The sequence below is a fragment of the Gadus morhua genome, chromosome 14 (genome assembly GCF_902167405.1).
Source record: "Gadus morhua chromosome 14, gadMor3.0, whole genome shotgun sequence".
NCBI classification, from domain to species: domain Eukaryota; kingdom Metazoa; phylum Chordata; class Actinopteri; order Gadiformes; family Gadidae; genus Gadus; species Gadus morhua.
The window spans coordinates 13,526,379-13,543,841 of NC_044061.1; the positions used below are offsets into that span (position 1 = coordinate 13,526,379).

Below are 17,463 nucleotides of genomic sequence, written 5' to 3' on the forward strand. Positions count from 1 at the left end.
TCCATTGGTCGACCTATCTACCCATCCATACATCTACACATCCACTCATCTAACCATCTTAGCCTCCCTCCCCCCAGCCACCATTCCATCCATCCGTCCAACCATACATCTATCCACCCATTTATCCGTACATCCATAAAGATCTGATACCGTATATTCACGTGACTGCATTCCAAAGCAGCAACAACATATTCTTTCCTCTGCGCACCGGGCCCAGAGCAGAACCCGAAACAGGCCTGCGTGAGCCAGCGCTACACCCCCGGGAACAGTACGTTCCCCCGGGGCTTGGCCCGGTTCACCTGGCTCCCCCCTCCTCCACAGGTGGCTCTAAAGCTGTCTGGTACGGAGCAGGCAGGGAGACGTCTGCCCGACCGGGAATGGGCTCCCCACACGTGGCAGCGCCACTGACCCGTGTTACCGTGTCTGACAGCCCCAGCGCAGTGTGCGTCTGTGGGCATTCCACACGCGCGCAGGGGGGCACTGCCATCCACCCCAATCCAACCCAATTAGAACTAATCCCCCAGCACTGGGACGGTGGGCAAGGAGACGGGGGAAGGTGAAAGAGAGCAAGACAGAGGTAGATGTGAACGATTGAGATGTATAATTTTAAACATATTAAAAAAAGAACACAAAGCCACTGAAGGACGGTGAAGTGAAGCTAAGCTAGGCGCTAGGTGGACTTGTTATATAATGTGAAAATATATTGTATCTTATTGGGATTGGCTTTGCGTTCAAATTCTGGAGAAGATCAGAAGAAATCAGCTCCAACTGTTATAAAGATATCATACACAACTTCATATATCACCGTACATAACATTCACATCAAATCACATTCAATCTTAAGAACATGAATCCAAACAGGACATCAACCCTCCCCTCGCCCCTCAGGCCTGAGGTGATGCAGGAGAGAAACAGACAAGACAGAGGTCAAGATAAAAAAGACACGACCATGCAGATAAACGGAGAAGGTAGACACAAGGGTCCAGTGTGTGTGTGTGTGTGTGGTGGGGGGGGTCCTACCTTGGCATGCCCCGGTTCGATGGTTGGGTATGAAGCCTCTACGGCAGGGCTGAGGCTGTGCCGGACACATCTCACAGGGGTGACCCCAGGCCCGGCCCACCGTGGCACAGCAGAGGGTCTTGGTGCACACGATGCCCGTCAGCTGTCCCTGGCACATCTGGTTGCTCACCGAGGCAAAGCAGGGTCCAGTCCGGTAGTCTTCACAACACACAACCCAGGGAGGGAAAACGGGATCAATGCGTTTTCACAGACAAAGTGCATGAATAGAAAATAGAGCATTCCAAGGACAGCAATTGGGAATACAAAAACAGATACAACAATGTTGTGTGTAGAAAACATGCAGCGTGTTATTATGAACTCAACTTATTTTTGCACCACTCGAGAGGCTGAAACTAGTTCTCAATAACTCTTTATTATTGCAGAGGACTCTTCTGTGGTTTGGACCCAGCGTGAACCCGGCAGCCCAGTGGAAGATACCAAATATTTTCCCGACTTGCAGCTCTCAGGTGATGGTGATGGCACAAGTGGAATGCGGTTTTTCAGAAACAGGCAACTAACTTGGCCACTAATAAGAGCCGGTTGAATGGCGCTGAGTGAGGGAAACCGACTTCCACTGAAGCCATGGCCGCACGAAATGATGCATGGAGAGGGTGCCCAACTCAACGTCACTTGCAAGAGACACATGTTTATTTTCTCTCTGTGAGCCTACGTACATCTCTGTTGTAAATCAAGGATACTACACGGTGTGTTCTTTTCCCTACCTTTGAACCATTTGAACATTGCACACTTTTGTTTGGTTTATGTGGCAAAGGAAGCTCTTTGAGGTATTTTAACAGCAACAATACATATAAATGTAGTCTGACACAAGACACATCACTTGCTAGTGAAAGGTTTACCTCTAGCCCCTATCTAGGTATGTGCTTGTGTGTGTGTGTGTGTGTGTGTGTGTGTGTGTGTGTGTGTGTGTGTGTGTGTGTGTGTGTGTGTGTGTGTGTGTGTTTGTGTACGTGCATGCGTGCATGCGTGTTTGTGTGTGTGTGAGTGTCTGCATTTATGCCACTGTGGTTTAGTTAGGTAGCTCAACGTGCATACAAACTGTGTGTGTGTGTGTGTGTGTGTGTGTGTGTGTGTGTGTGTGTGTGTGTGTGTGTGTGTGTGTGTGTGTGTGTGTGTGTGTGTGTGTGTGTGTGTGTGTGTGTGTGTGTGTGTGCGCGCGTGTGTATGTGTGCGTGTGTATGTGTGTGTGAGAGATAGACAAAGACAGAGATAGTAGAGAGGTCTGGAAAAGCTTTTAAAACAATGTGGGCGGCCGCAGACACAAAGTAACAGACACTAAAAATGATGCAGCTGGGGGGGGGGGGGTGGGGGACACACACACACAATCAGTACAAGCGTTGAGATACCAGTGTGCTGGTGCCCGTCTGCTGAGCATATGATGCATCCATCAGTCTGCTTCCTTTATCTGTGTTGTCCAGGACCGAGAGGACAACTCCACATCTGTCCAAGTGTGCTGCTTTTAAAATGGCTTCCCAGCTTCACACAATCTGGGGAATAGGTCATCATTCCTTAGACCAGCGTGGCTGACAGGGTGTGTCCGCAGCACCCAGTACGGTGTTTCCGTTACCAGTCCCAGGGCTGCAGAATGTTAAGTAAGTCCGAAATACTAAATACGGATTGAAGAAAAAAACATTGTGTTCTTCTTTTTAATATGATGACATTAAATTTTTTTCCTGATCTCTCGGTCTCGGGTTCCTGGCACTCCATCGACAGGTATTAACCTCATTGACATCACCAGTTCATATCATCACACATCTTCACGAATGTGTGACAAAAACAGTGGGAAATACAGCCCCAAAATGGAGACGGAGAGAAGGTTAAATAGAGAAACAGAAAAAAGGGGACGGCGGTGAGATCGAGAGACAGAGAGGGAGCAGGAGGGACGATCATCTACCTCCCAATAGAACCTGGATTTATTCCAAAAGCTAAAATAATTTCCACGTTTTCACAGCAGACAACAGACGGTGAGGGGAAAGTGGGGGACCCGTTCCAACATTACAGACGTTTTAAAACAAACAAGACATTGTACGTTTCCCGCTTGGACCATGGCCCGGCCCGGGACCGTCACGTGCACGGCGGGCTCCACAGGTCCTGCTCTCTCCGGTTTCACTGTGTGAAACAGAACTGGGTCATCTCTCCCCCTCTCTCCCTATCGTTAGATTCCTTTTTCTATACCCTGTAACTCTATCAACTGTATTTAGTTATATCTTCCTCCTATTAAATGACCATGGTGGCCATCACAGTCATACACTGACAAGGTCTGATGCTGCATCTTTAGCGTGAGCATTTAGCTTTAGCATATTGCTAATGCTAATCTTTCAGAGAAGTATTTACTATGAAGATCTATGGAGATACATCTTTCTACCACAGTGTACATTTTTTAAAAAAAAATGGATGGAAGAGGCTAAAAGATGATACTGCACTGAATTTGGTTGGTATTAGTTTATAGTGCTATTCAAATCATGTGTATAGCATGCTTAATCACTTCTTAACTTCCATTGCTCCATTATTTACTTCCATTGCACTCTTTTCATTGGCTGCTGCAATTATACATTAAATCCAGTTAAGTGGATGTGTATGGAGCCAGTATCCTGCCATAATTCAAACCTGAAAAAGAAAGTTAAAAGGCTTGTAAGCCTGGGTTTGAAAACTCCACACCTTATAAAAAAGGTTTTGCAACACTGAAAAAACATCTGCAAACATGATTTTGTGTTCTATATTATCTTCATAATTTTCACCAACACAACTTCAAAGTATTTATTTTTTCTCAAACATATTTTCTTAGTACAAAAGATTTCACCAGCGACTGTTCAGAATTTGAACACAGACTGTTCAGAGATTTGGTCACACAGGCGCAAGCTTTGAGTCACGTGATTATTGGCAATGTTCTGTCGCGCATTCGTTTTGAAACTCATGACAGTCAAAGGTCTGTGTTGGATTGAGAGAATGGAGACCAACGACGAAACTTTTACCGTATCCGGTCGGCAAAACTCCGATTACATCTTTCTTTTCCAGGAAAGACTTCAGTGCAGTCCTTTGTTCATTTCTCAAAGAAAATGATAACTTCAAGTCTTGAAGAGTCGCGGCCAAAGCCGAGTCGAAAGACAGCTGTTCGCCAGCAGCAGCAGCCATTGTTGTTTACCTTTAACCCGGAACCGTCGCAGCTCTGTCGTCATTCGGCTCGATTCCGCCCCTCACGATCTGATTGGCCTTTCACATTTTCTGTTTCCAGCAGCGAAAAACGACGACGGAAGGCTAGACCTTCCTAGCTGCAAATTTAATTTGCTGCCGCTAGGGGCGGCTAGATTTCTTGGCTAACTGTCAGGAGTTTCAAAACGACACTGCAAATAATCACGTGACTCAAAGCTTGCGCCTGTGTGGTCAAATCTCTGAAAAGTCAGTGCTGAAAAGTCAGTTCTGAAAAAATACATTGCAATGGTGTAAATTTACACCTTTACAAGTTTTTAAAAATAAATATTCAACCTTTCAAAACGTATTTCTCAATGTATGAACACCTGTTTGCAGGTTCCCATTTACAAGGTTTCAAAACTGGGAAACAATGAACTACACTGTTAGAACAGTGCCAGATTTGTAACTCTGCAAATGTGCAGGTGAAATTTTTGAACTTTGAAAATGTTTTTTTTTTTTCAGGTTATAATCGCTTTTTTCGGTGTTGCAAAACCTTTTTTACAAGGTGTTACCAGCAAGACTTACAAGCCTTTGAAACTTTTTTTTTCAGGTTTGAATTATGGCAGGATACTGGCTCCATAGATGCGTGGCTTGCTAATTAAGGCCAGCCACACCCCCCTGCTCCCCTCCCATCTACCTGATAGTCAGTGTCACTTATGGAAGAGGCACCAAAGGAAGACTCTAATGAGTGCATACTCTTCATTCAGGGCAATTACAAGGCTCTATGGAAAGTTTGGACGAGGCGCCAATATAAGTTAAGTACACTCGTCTGTGTAAACGGCAAACACAGCTTTTCCTTTTTCTCCAGATTCAACATCTTTGCAGTATTATTATTTTGTGAGTGCCACACATAATCCAGATCTGACATAATACCTGCCTATTACAGCTGCAACCAGAGGAGAGGGGAAACTTGAAGACCACATCCCGACATGAACACAGCACAGAAAAGCTGTGCACTTGAACAGACACCTGGGGTAAACAGGGCGCGTCCGATAGCTCAACAGTGAAAGTGACCCTGAAAATGTTAAACTCTCTCGCTCTCTCTGTCTCTGCCTCCCTCTCTCTCTCTATCCCTCACTCTCTCTCCCTCTATCCCTCTCTCTCTCTCTCTCTCTCTCTCTCTCTCTCTCTCTCTCTCTCTCTCTCTCTCTCTCTCTCTCTCTCTCTCTCTCTCTCTCTATCCCTCACTCTCTCTCCCTCTATCCCTCTCTCTCTCTCTCTCTCTCTCTCTCTCTCTCTCTCTCTCTCTCTCTCTCTCTCTCTCTCTCTCTCTCTCTCTCTCTCTATCCCTCTCTCTCACTCTCTCTCTCCCTCTCTCCTCCTCTCCCTCTCTCCTCCTCTCCCTATCCCTTTTTCTCTCTCCCTCTCTCCCTCCCCTTATCTCTCTCTCTCTCTCTCTCTCTCTCTCTCTCTCCCTCTCTCTCTCCCCTTATCTCTCTCTCTCTCTCTCTCTCTCTCTCTCTCTCTCTCTCTCTCTCTCTCTCTCTCTCTCTCTCTCTCTCTCTCTCTCTCTCTCTATCCCTGATTCTATCTGTGAACTGCATACAGCTGGGGGATCCACCCATGAACATGTACATCTGGGAACAATCGCACAACAACACAGGCGTCCGTACACACGTACATGCACAGTCCCACATGCGCACACTCAGACACAAAGCAACACTAATACACAGGCACTAATACAGACACACACTCACACACAGTTAAATAAACTCAGATGAACACAAGAAAGCACACAAGAATTACACAGCCACACAAAACAAAAATCCATAAACGCACACAAGTGTACAAACACACACACACACACACACACACACACACACACACACACACACACAAACACACACACACACACACACACACACACACACACACACACACACACACACACACACAGACACAAAAACTCCCCTCATCAAAGTCCAGTGAGAAATGGAGTGGAGAACAAGGAGTGATTAAGCTTGTTGTTTTCCATTTGTTTGTGCTCTACTTTTGGATTCATGCAGAACCATCTCGGCAGACAGGCACCCTCTAACGGAGGGGGGGGGGGGGGGGGGGGGGGGGGTCAGGACACGGCCTAGTGTTTCATCCTCATTAGTGACTAATGAGTGTCAGCAGCATCTCACTGGCTGCCGTACACAAAGGATAGGCTGGCCGGCTGCTTGCTTCGGGACCCTGGCAAGTTGAACACACAACAGCAGACAGTAGACACAAACCTGCATGGAAAGCTGACGGGGAAGTGGGTCGCGCTTTTGGGGATGGGCTCCAAAGGCCATCCTCAACATGAAGATCTCTTATGGATTGAGCTGTGTTGGCCAGATGAAGGCAAAGTCAATATTGATGAGAGTGTGGTTAAGTGGATGTGAGTGCTTCTGGGTTTGATTGTGTTTAGATGGATTTTATTGCGCTGATATGGATGGGAGTGTCTTAGTATGGGTATGGTTGTGGTCATATGGATGTGACTGGAAGGAAATGGTTTAATACTTGCAGGATGTGATTGGGATATGGAAGTTGCCACCGTGGGAAAAAATAAGATAAAGCCTAAACACATTTAGCGCTGTGTGCATCCAGAAATACACACTTGTACACAGACACGGGCACAATGGTTCACAACCCAACAATGCATGACAACCACAGACAAGCACAAGACACAAACAGTAAGGAAGGAATATCTCCTGAGCTACAGAGACAATGTTTGTGGCGTAAGGAGACCATGACTATCTATCCCTCTATTCTCACCTGACCGCTGAACTCGTGATTTGCATGACGAGCATATGATTCAAACCTCCAACCCCTGAGTGTCTCACTAAGATCCTCAGGGTCATTGTGTCATTGCCAACCATTGCAGCAGAAGAAACCAAGGATACGGTGTCTGTGTGTGTATGTGTGTGTCTGTGCATGTGTATGTGTGTGTGTGTGTGTGTGTGTGTGTGTGTGTGTGTGTGTGTGTGTGTGTGGTGTGTGTGTGTGTGTGTGTGTGTGTGTGTGTGTGTGTGTGTGTGTGTGTGTGTGTGTGTGTGTGTGTGTGTGTGTGTGTGTGTGTGTGTGTGAGTGTGTGTGTGTGTGTGTGTGATTATGACTGTCACTGCTTTCACTAGTCCCAAAATCCAGCCCCAATCAATTGGTGAGTAACGGAAAATATGTCTATCACTATAAGGTCATACTTTAACTCTCAGCTTGGCTAGGTAGGGCTGCAATGATTTCATCGATTTCACCTCTGTGTCTTCGGTTCTTTTATTTCCATAATTGAAACGGAAACGGAAACCCATACTACCCCGCATGACATAGCCTGTGTCATGTCTTTCCCAGAAATTGCCATATTACTTGTTTTTGGCACCTTTAGTCTTTAGGCCAGACACCAAAGAAAACAAGATCAGTTACCTCAACAAAATGTTTCTATGCAAAGGTACCATATAATAAAAAGCCCCACCAAACATTTAGTGACATTTTTAACAATGGCGGTTCCTGCTCTCTTACAACTGAACGACCAGTTGTATAAACCACTTCTGTGACTTCAACTGCCTTCAAAAGCAGCACTCTATGGGCCGTGCTATGAATACCTTTGGATCAGATATCCAGCCAGCCATCCTCTCTCTCCCCTCCTTTGGAGACGTGAAGGGGAAAACCTCAGAGCTCTGCTAATGTGAAAAGATCCCGTTCTAAGCAGATCACTTTCTGTTAATGACATCAAGAAAGCAGTGTGTGTGTATGTGTGTATGTGTTTTTCAGTGTGCTGCTTGTCTATGTGTGTAAGGGGGAGTGTGTGGCTTTTTTTGTGGTTGCTATTGGCTTGCCTGCGTGCAGCACACTTGTATGCATGAAAACATACGTACATTCAAGTGAGCATGTGTGTGTGTGTGTGTGTGTGTGTGTGTGTGTGTGTGTGTGTGTGTGTGTGTGTGTGTGTGTGTGTGTGTGTGTGTGTGTGTGTGTGTGTGTATGTGTGTGTTTGATCGAATGCAAGTTCAGAAATGGGAGGGGTTCTGAGAGCACAATGGTAATACTTGCGGAATGATGACCGGGCCAAATGGATGCCAGCCACGTGAACACAAGCCACTGGAAATTTCATTGGAAGTAAGTTCACCTCAAGACACCACCTTATCCATTGGCCTATTTATTCGGTGAAGGATCTGTTTGTTTCAAAAATACACAAACACACACACACACACACACAGACACACACACACACAAACTCGAAGAAGATCTGCCCATCCATCATGTTTTCTTTATATATGACATGTTTCAGATGTAAAATATTCACCCACACCCACTAGAACTTTCACCAACACCCACACATTCACACACACAACACACCACACCACACCACACCAAACTCACAAACACAAAAGTCCCATAGTTAATAAACTACAAACTGCATAATTATAGTCGTGGTTTCCGCTGTACGCAGTGACCTCAGAAAGAAAACACCAACAAAACGCCTCATTCCCGCCAGTACCACAAAAAAAAAAAACCTCCAGGCCAGTTCGGTTGAGGACAGAGTGGAAACCAAAGTCACAACATGTTGAAATCCTGTCAGGACAGATAAGGCCTGGCGCTCATCCACAGACTGGACGGACACTGTCCCATTAGTGGGTTAATGCAACGCCGGAGGACCACCAGCTCAGTCCCACGGCTGTGGGACCGAGACCAAGCAAAAGAAGAGGATGCCGGTAATTAGGAGCTCTGCTGGGAGTCTGAAGGTTTACTTTAGAAAAGGTCTGTGGCCGTGACCTCCCGATGTCAACGGCCTCACAAAAGAAAACATCCCTCGCGTGCCTTCATGGCGCTCCTGCGCTATGTACACAAGCATGCAAGCATCACACAGCTGAATCCCACCAACGCATAGCACAAAGTGTATCACTCAGTTCAACACCTTTCCGTGTTTGTAAACCTCAGAGGCTCTGACCATTTCAAACAGGGAGTGGTGGTGGCGAGGGAGGGAAAAGATCCTTTTAATGTTTTGTTTTGGAAAATAGCAGTCATCGATACTCTCACGCTTGACAAACCTTGCATATTTCACAACACATTAAATTCCATCCCAACCCCCCTCCCCCAACTAGTTTCAATTCTGTGACTTAGCTCGACCAGCCCGTAGCCAAACCATCCAACCGACCAACCAATAACCAGTAAACCAGTTAACCTCAAACCAACACCCTTCCCAAGATCTTCACATGAGGTGGAGCCCGGCAGTGTGGTGGTAGGGTGGGGGGGGGGGGGGAGGGGGGGTAATTGACCACGGAGTGGAGCTCAAGGTTGCGGGGGGGAAGGCGGGTGGGGAGGGGCGAAAAGGCTGACTCACGGCACGCTGGGCTTTGCCTACCTCTCTCGCACTGCGCCCCCGTGAAGCCGTACGTGCACACGCAGCGGTTGGGGGCCACGCAACGCCCTCCGTTAAGGCAGCCGTTCTCACACACCGCTGGGGAGAGGGACAGAAACAGGAGGAGGACAGTTTGACGGACGCACCCGAGGACAGCCTGGAGGATATGAGGTCCCAGAATGGGGGAGGACGTTGACTTTGTCTGGCAGTAGGAGTTGGTTATGAAGGAGGTTGAGTGTTAAATGTCACGTTGTGTACTTTATGCGGGTCTTACGTTGTCCACAGTGGTTCCCCACGTAGCCTTTCTGGCAGAGACAGTTGTCCTCAGCACACGATCCGCCGTTCATGCAGCGGATGTTACAGTGCTGGACTGTGGACGGGAGTACAAGCAGTACACATGTTCACACAATCCACACACACAGAAACGCACACACATACATCCACGCACACACACACACACACACACATGCAACTGGGTTATCTTTCAGTGATTAGATCTTCCTAGTATATGGTATATAAACAGATGAGCACATAGGGAGCGGGCGCTTTGAGAGCTGCTCTATAGGATCGTCATGGAGAAGACTGTTGACAGTGGATTCCTTCCAAGGCATACGCCCACTCCGATCACACACGAAAAGGCTCCACTTGCAAAGATAGGCCTCTACTTCCAAGCACATGATTGCAACACAGATACTGTGTTGAGGCTGCATGAAGTGCTGTTTAGAATCCCTTTAGAATTCCTTGACTAAGCTCATTACTGTAGTCTTATTTTCTTACATGTATTCTTGGACTGGGCTGGATGGCAACAAAAATGTTATCATAATTTGGTATCAAAAATATATATAATTCTTTGACAATTGAGAAACCCCACATAAAAGAGTGTCTCTCAAACAGGTACCGGCAGAATTATTTAGCCTCCTATTTCTGTTAGTTAGTTTCATTGTGTTGAGACAGTGGCCTCGTGTCCACGGAGCCATCCGTGTAGGTCCACTGTAAAAAAAAGCTCATACAAGCACAAGCAAAGAACTTCATACTAATATTCAGAATTCTTTGCATTCATTGATTGGAGATATTGGCCAGAAATATATTTGAAAACCAACACTGATCTCCCTGAACATGACCAGTGAGGGCCAGCTGTAGAGCAGTGACGTATTTGGAAAATGAACATAACATTTAACAAACCTGACTTGGTCCCACAGGAAGTAGCGATCTGTCCGGTGGGGCACGTGCACATGTTGGGTCTGGAACAGAACCCATCTCCACAGGTACTGCGGCAGATGGCTGCAGAAGTCACAAGTCACACTTTAGTCAATGAAGAAGTCCTCAGCATCGCCATGTTCTGAGCTTAAACACCATTTTTAATAGTAGTACATGTTGTAGTTTACTGTTTAATGCTATTCTGATTAAGGATGTCAACAGGTAGACAGCAGACATCACTTCGACAATAGAACCTTCCGGCAGGGAGGTTCCATGCTCGAAGTGCTGTTTTTGGTCAAACACTTTAACAGCTAAGCTATCCTGCCCCCATAGTTAATTACAAGTCTTTTTTATTTAGTATCAAGGGAAATTAGACAGTTAATAAACATATAGCACAGCCAAGCCATAGAACACAGGCATTTCTGTGTTTTCAACCAATATCCTTCTTAGATAATTGGCGACAATTTTGGCAGAGGTGCCAAGCTTCATTTTTGCCCTTTTGTCCACATCCAGCTAACTGTTTCTATCCACTGTGAGATGAAGCGAGGCTGTTCTTCCCCTTCCCACAGTGTTGTTGGCATGGTGCAGTGGCCATAACTCCAATCAGGTACCGTCCAGCCCCAGACTCCAAACTCCCTGAACCCCACTGCTAAACAATGTCATTAGAGCGACCTCAGGGAGACAGCTAGCCAGACTGCAATCACTCTACTCAACAAGCAGAACTGTTCTGTCAGATGAGAGGTGGGGAGAGAAATAGAGAGAGACCGACATAATGGGAGAGAACGAGAGGGAATGAGTGAGAGAGAACTGAGTAATTATTTTAATTAATAATCTATTCAGTGAAACTATCATTTGGCCGTCAGATTAAAAATTTGAATTCAGAATCAATTTCATCACTATGCACACAGTTGCATTTCAGCTGCTTTGCTTCCAAAATAAGTAAGTGGAGAATCTAGCCGGATCCAACATTAACACCTGCCACCAGCCAATTGTGGATAGATTTGACCATTTGGCAGGTCAACAAATTCATGGTTATATATTATAACAATTGCTTGGTCTGTAGATATTTAAAATCTGGCAGGTAAAAAGTTTTTTTTTAAATTGAGATGGTGTCCCTGATACCTGATGAATAATGGGGTACTTACGGACAATACACTGGTTCCCTCCGGTCAGGGTCTTCCAGCCTTGGCAGCAGAAAGCGTTGTTTCTGGTTCCGCACACGTTAGGCCTGAGGAAGAACCATGAAGAATCATGAAGCTTTAGAACAACTGCGAAGATCTCAAACATTCATAAAGATCTAGACAAGTGTTTTTCAACCTGTAGACAAGGGTCAAGCAGGTGGTATGTGGGAATTTAATCTTGAAATAGACCGATTTACAATGATAGAAAATATAATGTTGATAATTTATATCAAATAAGGTGCCTTTATGCATTCCATTATAAGTTTCCCTTGGAATGTTTTCCATTCATGCTTTGTGTTGATTAGTGATGGCTAAATGCACACTGGGAGCATCGATGCTGATTTTTTGTCCTTCTTGCAATATTACTTGTATGTAAAGGGTTATGGCACTCTCTGCTCAGCAACAGAACGGCATGTGTCAATTATTCACTATTTGCATACACAATTTACATAATGACCATTTCATGATACACATCCAAGTTTGGGAACCAATGATTCACCACAATCAAAAAGATCTAGGACCCTCAAGATATCTAGAACAATCATGAAGATCTAGATTAAGCTTGATTAAGTGAATGATGTAAACAGGACTTTTGTTATTTTACTACCGGAGTGGGGCACCACTTCCTGTTTGGTGCCCCATCTGTAATATATCTGGAAAAACTATCAAGTCAAAATTATATTCCAAAAATCCGTAATTCTACTCCTCAACAAACTGCAAACTTTTCAAACTTTCTGAAATTGGAACTTTAACACACTTCTCAACATTAACATACGTTCTGAACATTACAACTTTCTGAACTGCAACAAAGTTTAACAACCTTCGTCTGTAAACAATTTAGTATTCCAGTTGAGTCAGGATGAGACAATGGATGTCTGACTCTTAAAGAGTAGTTTGCGTCAACTGATTAGGCCCAAGGAAGACAACCTGCCTTTCCCTAGTTTATTACTAACTGGACATACCATTACAGAACGCCTGTACTCCTTTGCCGGATTCCCCAGTTTATTAGGAATTGACACCTCAAACATTCAAACATATATCAGATATAAGGCAAGGAGATAATTTGATAAAAATTTACTTTTATCAAATTGTCTCATTATTAACTTAACTGAACTTTAACTGCTACATAACAGGCATTATAATAACACATGCACTAAAGAGGATAAATTATCTGCAAACTAAATCATTGACTGGAGGAAGTTTACACATGTGACCAAGAAATTAAGTAGCAGTTAAATTAAAGTAAAAAAAAAGGGAAAATTCAAATTATATGAATCCAAAGATGAGGGACCAAATATATGAACACAACAATAAATATAACTTCTGCTCAATCAATAAACATTCATTCAATCCCTAGATAACATGACCACGATATGTGTGGGATACACTTATAAAGCATGCATTTGTTTAACTGTACATTTAATTAAAAGTAAAGTTTATTAAAAGATTTAAGTCGAGAGAGATAGAAGGACATAGAGGGAGTGTGGGGCTTCTACCCATGTTCCGTTTGATGTCCCAGGACTGTTATATGACCCCGAGGGAAGGGGAAGCCATAGAGCGACAAAGGGGGATGTTCAGAGCAAAATAGTGGTACTGTGAATCCTCCAAATGGTTCCAAAGAAACACTGCATGCGTGTTCGGCACATGTCCATTTACTTCTTGTTTTAAACAGTCCAAGTGGTTCATCCTCGTGAGGATGGGTTTGTATTTGTATGTTTAATTATAAGTGGTAGAGTGTGAATCTCAGGAATGCATGGAAGAGGGGGCTGGAATATTACCCCGTCCCAAATGGTGTGTGTTTAAACTCATCAGGCAATAAAAATGCTTTGAATGTGTCATGCAGTTCAATTAATAGCGATGGGGTTTATTTGGTCAGTGCAGTTAAAAAGCAAATTTTTGGAATGGCAGTATGTGTGGACGAGGGTTTACTGTGGAGCGTCAGGTGGGATGAATCACTTATCATGCTCAGATGAGTCAATGTGGGTGTAATGAAGTGTGTAAGTGTTTTATCGAAAACCCGCTACATGAGCACTGCTGCAGTGCTACATGCACATCTAGAACAATCATGAACATCTAAAATAATCATGATCCTTCCAGAACAATCAATGAGAAAATCATAAACATGGACATCTGTCAGGACCATCAATGTCTACAACAATATGTATATTACTGAAATACAGGACAATCAAAAACCTAAAAACTGAAAATGAATGAGCTTCTAGGAAAAACTCAGGAAGAAACCTGCATGTAGAAATTACTAAAAGCTATAAGAACATAAACCACATTTATATTTGCTAACATCACTTGATTGTATGGTTAAAGCTTAAAACCTGTCAAGTCCATGTTCTCTCCACACCGTGACTAGATTATTACAAATATTATTACAAAAATACGGCCCTCAACGATGCCCCTCAAATGCTTTTTAACAATCTGATATATAAACTAAATTCAAGTCAGCACAGAAAAACCAAACATTGTTTGCTCAAGGGTTATGAGGCAAATTATATAACATGACATTTCCCCAATCATTTCAGGGGCAAAGCTTCACCTGACCATGTACCGAGCATCAGAACTTCCCACTCCACACAGCATCATATTTGGACTGTGCTCGAAGCAGTAGTCATGTTTACAATTGAAATTCATATAACAGGCAGGGAAATACTTCCACTGTTCCAGGGGCCGAGCATCACTGCTCTCCAGGGAAGAGCAAGAGCTAGATGCAGAATGCAGCCAGAATGTCTCCCCTTCCTGCATGCAGATGTTCTGATAAAAGATATTCAAACTAATGACATTCAAAAATACAAATATACATACATTGAACGTTCATCTTTACACAACCTACAACATTTCGCTCTCACGTGCACTCAGACACACACACACACACACACACACACACACACACACACACACACACACACACACACACACACACACACACACACACACACACACACACACACACCAACTAAAACTACAGCAGTCACCCACTGTGTACAGCTGCAGATGTGATTTATCCCAAACTGGGGCGTGGTGTTTTTGGCCAGAAAAAGGATAAAGCTGCAGGTCTCTGGGTCTCCTGGTCTCTCTGTCTCTAGGTCTCTCTCTCTCTTTTTCTTTCTCTCCCTCTCTTCCTCAATCTCTGTCTCAGTGCAACAGACATTCCTACAGCCACACACGACCAATGGCCTCCTTTGTTTGGATGTAATTTATTATTGCAGTCATCAGGAATGTGATATTCCTGCCAATATTTAATTACTAGAGTTGCTCCAAACTTCCTATCATACACAATCGCATTTGTAGGCCTCAATCTGCATTCTTTATATAAATGTCAAATTGTTTATGTGACGTTCCACTTTAGCCAAGTCCCTGGAAGACATATGTAATGCATACAATGGAAACTATATAGCAAGCGTATAGGCTACACCTGCTACTTCACATCTTACAACTTGGTTATAATAAATCACCGTTGTTTAACAGAATAGGAACAGCAACATTTCGAAAACATACAAGAAAAGTGGGAAAATACTAAAAACTGAAAACATGGATGTGATCCTATGCCTGCAACACATGGTATCGATTAGTTTTTTAGACAGTGCCATTACCCTCTGAGGACTTCCGAGCCTCCCCTCCTTTTAGCCCGGCTTGCCCTCGGCTCGGACGGCTTGGCCAGCTCGCTGTCTTCTGCGGTGACCAGCTCTGCAGCGGCGTCCTCTTCGGCCACAGCCACAGCTAGAGGCGACAACAACGCCACTAGCAGCAGCAGGACCAGCTGCAAAAGCAGTCCTCGACTTGCACTGTCTTGCATGTCTTCTTCTCAAATGTGTACAACTCCACCGGTCAGTGTTTTACCATTGACGACTGCGACTCGGACGCAGCCTGCGCAGTAGCTACCAAGTCTAAGCTGTGGAAAGAAAAGAAGCCCAAAATAAATACAAACTCGAAAAAAAGCATAAAAAGTGAACAAGTGATGCTGTGCATATATTCTCTTCTTACAGGTAACTGCGTTGTGGGGTGAAATATATGATCATGAAATACATTCACAGTTTGCAAATTCTAGCATAATTCTAGTGTTAAAATTCAAATCTCGCAAATCTGAAAGTTACTTTACCTTATCTCCCCAGTCGGAGATACGCCTCAGACCCGATATAGGACCAAGTTTCCCTTAACTTTTCCAAAAGGAATGTATCAAAGATATCTGTGGAAAATAATTCAACCCAGGCAAACCACTTTATAAACGCTACAAATAATTGCGCATTTCAACGTTTGTCGTCCAACCTGGTGCATCCAGAGGCGTTGATGCATTCCAAAGGATGAAAATGTTGAAACTTCCCCCCAGATCTCTCTCTCTCTCTCTCTCTCTCTCTCTCTCTCTCTCTCTCTCTCTCTCTCTCTCTCTCTCTCTCTCTCTCTCTCTCTCTCTCTCTCTCTCTCTCTCTCTCTCTCTCTCTCTCTCTCTCTCTCTCTCTCTCTCTCTCTCTCTCTCTCTCTCTCTCTCTCTCTCTCTCTCTCTCTCTCTCTCTCTCTCTCCTCTCTCTCTCTCTCTCTCTCTCTCCTCTCTCTCTCTCTCTCTCTCTCTCTCTCTCTCTCTCTCTCTCTCTCTCTCTCTCTCTCTCTCTCTCTCTCTCTCTCTCTCTCTCTCTCTCTCTCTCTCTCTCTCTCTCTCTCTCTCTCTCTCTCTCTCTCTCTCTCTCTCTCTCTCTCTCTCTCTCTCTCTCTCTCTCTCTCTCTCTCTCTCTCTCTCTCTCTCTCTCTCTCTCTCTCTCTCTCTCTCTCTCTCTCTCTCTCTCTCTCTCTCTCTCCCTCTCCCTCTCTCTCTCTCCCTCTCCCTCTCTCCCTCTCTCTCTCTCTCTCTCTCTCTCTCTCTCTCTCTCTCTCTCTCATTCGCGGTCACTTTTTCTATCTCTATCTCTCTCAAACTCTCTCCGCCTGACTCTCCCTCAATCTCTCTCCCACTTACTCGCTCTCTATTTCTCTCGTCTCACTCTCTCTTGCTGTATAACTCCTTCCTCATCCGTGCTTGCTAAACTTTCTAACAAAATGTTTTATTCCAGCTCTCGCGATACAGAAAATAGAGCGCAAATACCTTATAGTTAGGGGAGCCAGGAGATTAAGACTGCAGTAAGAGTCTGTTTAAAAACGGAAACGTATTTTTTCTATAAAAATGTATTGCCCTCATTTCATCTGCTTAGCTTCGAGGGAATGTTTGTACAATAGCCACTGGTTTCACTCTATGTCACTTACTGAATAAACCCCCAAACTTAGATTTGAAAAGTGTATAGGGTTTTAAGTGTTCATAGTGTGTGTGTGTGTGTGTGTGTGTGTGTGTGTGTGTGTGTGTGTGTGTGTGTGTGTGTGTGTGTGTGTGTGTGTGTGTGTGTGTGTGTGTGTGTGTGTGTGTGTGTGTGTGCGTGAGCTTGTGCGTGTGCCTCTGTGTCTCTTTTTGTTTGATACGCACACACATACCAAAAGTAGGTAATGTGAGATGGTCTGGATACTTTGGCA

The 17,463-nt window shown here is 44.5% G+C and overlaps 1 protein-coding gene across 9 annotated transcripts in view; it reads right to left on the minus strand.

Moving 5' to 3' along the window:
* Positions 1 to 16,348, minus strand: part of fbn1 (fibrillin 1) — a 63,845-nt gene extending 47,497 nt beyond the window's left edge. For 7 of the 9 annotated variants that reach the window (XM_030377691.1, XM_030377695.1, XM_030377694.1 and 4 more), the window contains exons 1-7: positions 16,070 to 16,343; positions 15,564 to 15,862; positions 11,926 to 12,008; positions 10,766 to 10,864; positions 9,858 to 9,953; positions 9,587 to 9,682; positions 1,021 to 1,218 (exon numbers count right to left, since the gene is read on the minus strand). In XM_030377691.1, the coding sequence (XP_030233551.1) occupies positions 1,021 to 1,218; positions 9,587 to 9,682; positions 9,858 to 9,953; positions 10,766 to 10,864; positions 11,926 to 12,008; positions 15,564 to 15,766 (775 nt within the window). In that variant the 5' untranslated portion in view covers positions 15,767 to 15,862; positions 16,070 to 16,343. Of the gene's footprint in view, positions 1 to 1,020; positions 1,219 to 9,586; positions 9,683 to 9,857; positions 9,954 to 10,765; positions 10,865 to 11,925; positions 12,009 to 15,563; positions 15,863 to 16,069 lie in introns of all 9 variants that reach the window. The other 2 variants (XM_030377698.1, XM_030377699.1) reach the window with 2 other exon arrangements.
* Positions 16,349 to 17,463: the final 1,115 nt, after the last annotated feature.